Source organism: Hylaeus volcanicus, unplaced genomic scaffold, assembly GCF_026283585.1.
Source record: "Hylaeus volcanicus isolate JK05 unplaced genomic scaffold, UHH_iyHylVolc1.0_haploid 10361, whole genome shotgun sequence".
NCBI lineage: Eukaryota > Metazoa > Arthropoda > Insecta > Hymenoptera > Colletidae > Hylaeus > Hylaeus volcanicus.
Window position 1 is genome coordinate 1 of NW_026532156.1, and position 1,745 is coordinate 1,745.

The 1,745-nt window shown below is 45.7% G+C and overlaps 1 protein-coding gene across 1 annotated transcript; it reads left to right on the top strand.

Annotated features, from left to right (window-relative positions):
* Positions 1–236: 236 nt before the first annotated feature.
* Positions 237–1,396, top strand: LOC128882319 (uncharacterized; the record flags this gene model as incomplete). Its single annotated transcript, XM_054133898.1, has 3 exons — positions 237–452; positions 570–899; positions 975–1,396. Coding segments are annotated over 3 exons (968 nt in total), but the record flags the coding sequence as incomplete, so codon positions are not given.
* Between the last annotated feature and the right edge of the window lie 349 nt (positions 1,397–1,745).

Sequence of the window (1,745 nt, forward strand, 5' to 3'; positions counted from 1 at the left end):
AAGACGAAGATCCCAAGAAAGAGTCACAGATAAGCTGGGACGTAACAAAAGGAAAATCAGGTGTGGAAAGGAAATAAACAGTGGACTCACTGAAAGTTTGTAGCGAGTGCTTAGGTGCACATCAAACGAGTGCGTGCTACTCGAAAAAGAGGTGTTTCACGTGCAAGAGAAACACCATTCGACTCTCCATGATGCCTATCGGGCGTCATGTCAACCTGCAGCTACTTCAAAAACAGTTCACCTCACCTACGACTGTAGGAGCAACGACCAAGGCATCATTCTTGCAACCACGCAAGCCCTTGTGGAGGATCGTTTCGGCAGCAAACATTCAGTGCGAGTGCTCATCGATCAGGGCTCGCAAGTCTCCATGGTGACTGAACGACTCGTCCAACGACTACAGCTGACCAGGACTCACACACCTACGTCCCTCTATGGCATAGGTGGTCAACTGGGTCTGTCTACTCGTGATTGGGTCCAACTAACGCTCTGGTTAACGAAAACGAAAGATAAGTTGTTAGTCAATTCACTAATATTACCTAAATTGAGTTGCTATAAAATTAAAACTCCAGATACTAGTAACTGGTCATACCTTCACGAACTTGAACTCGCTGATACGAACTTCTCGAATAATACTCTGATTGACGTCCTGCTAGGAGCGGACGTCTACACGGCTCTCATCCAAGAGGGACTTCGTAAGGGGGACATTAACCAACCAGTTGCTCAAAATACTATCTTTGGCTGGGTATTGTCTGGTTCCATGGGTGACGCACGTTCCAAAATGGTCGTCCGATCATACCAAGCCTCGATCGGCGACGCGCTACTGTCTCTTGTGCGTCAATTCTGGGAACAAGAGGAATTACCCAGTAATAAAACTATTATAATAACTGCCGAACAAGAATGTGAGCTTCATTTCAGGGAAACTCACTATCGGAACTATGAAGGAAAATACGTCGTTCGTCTTCCTTTTTCCAAAGCAGAAGCTGACTTTCGATTGTCTCGGACTGCAGCCTACGGAGCCCTGATGCGCTTAGAGATGAAATTCCAAAGCAATCACTACCTGGAAAAATTATACAAGGAATTCCTGAATACTTATGAGGATCTAGGCCATATGACTCTCGTTCCCAAATCTATAAACTCAAAAAACTGTTTCTATTTACCTCATCGTGGTGTTTTCAGGGATTCCAGTAAAACGACTAAACTTAGGGTGGTGTTTAATGGTTCGTGGAGATCAGCGTCAATGCTTTCGCTGAACGAGCTACTCCACCCTGGACCGAACCTGTTACCGAATTTATACGATGTTTTTCTCCGTTGGCGAAAATATCAATTCGTCCTGGTGGCTGATATTGAGAAAATGTACAGGCAGATTCTCCTACATCCTGAAGACAGAGATTACTAACGGATTCTATGGAGGACCAAGCAAGACCAGCCACCAGATGAGTACCGTTTAAATACCGTGACATATGGCCTTAGTTGCGCTCCCTTTCTGGCTATGCGTACCTTGAAACAGCTGGTGCTATATGAAGGCCAGAATTATCCAATGGGTGCGTCGGCCTTGGACCAGGATACCTATATGGACGACATTCTTACTGGAACTGACTGCTTGAACGATCTGAAAAAGGTGAGAAAGCAATTAATTGATCTGTGTAGGGCGGGCGGCTTTCCCCTCCAAAAATGGGCTTCCAATGTCTACGAGGCAGGCAGTGAAATAAGCGACCTCATCACCTACCCCTTTCAACTAAAGCCAC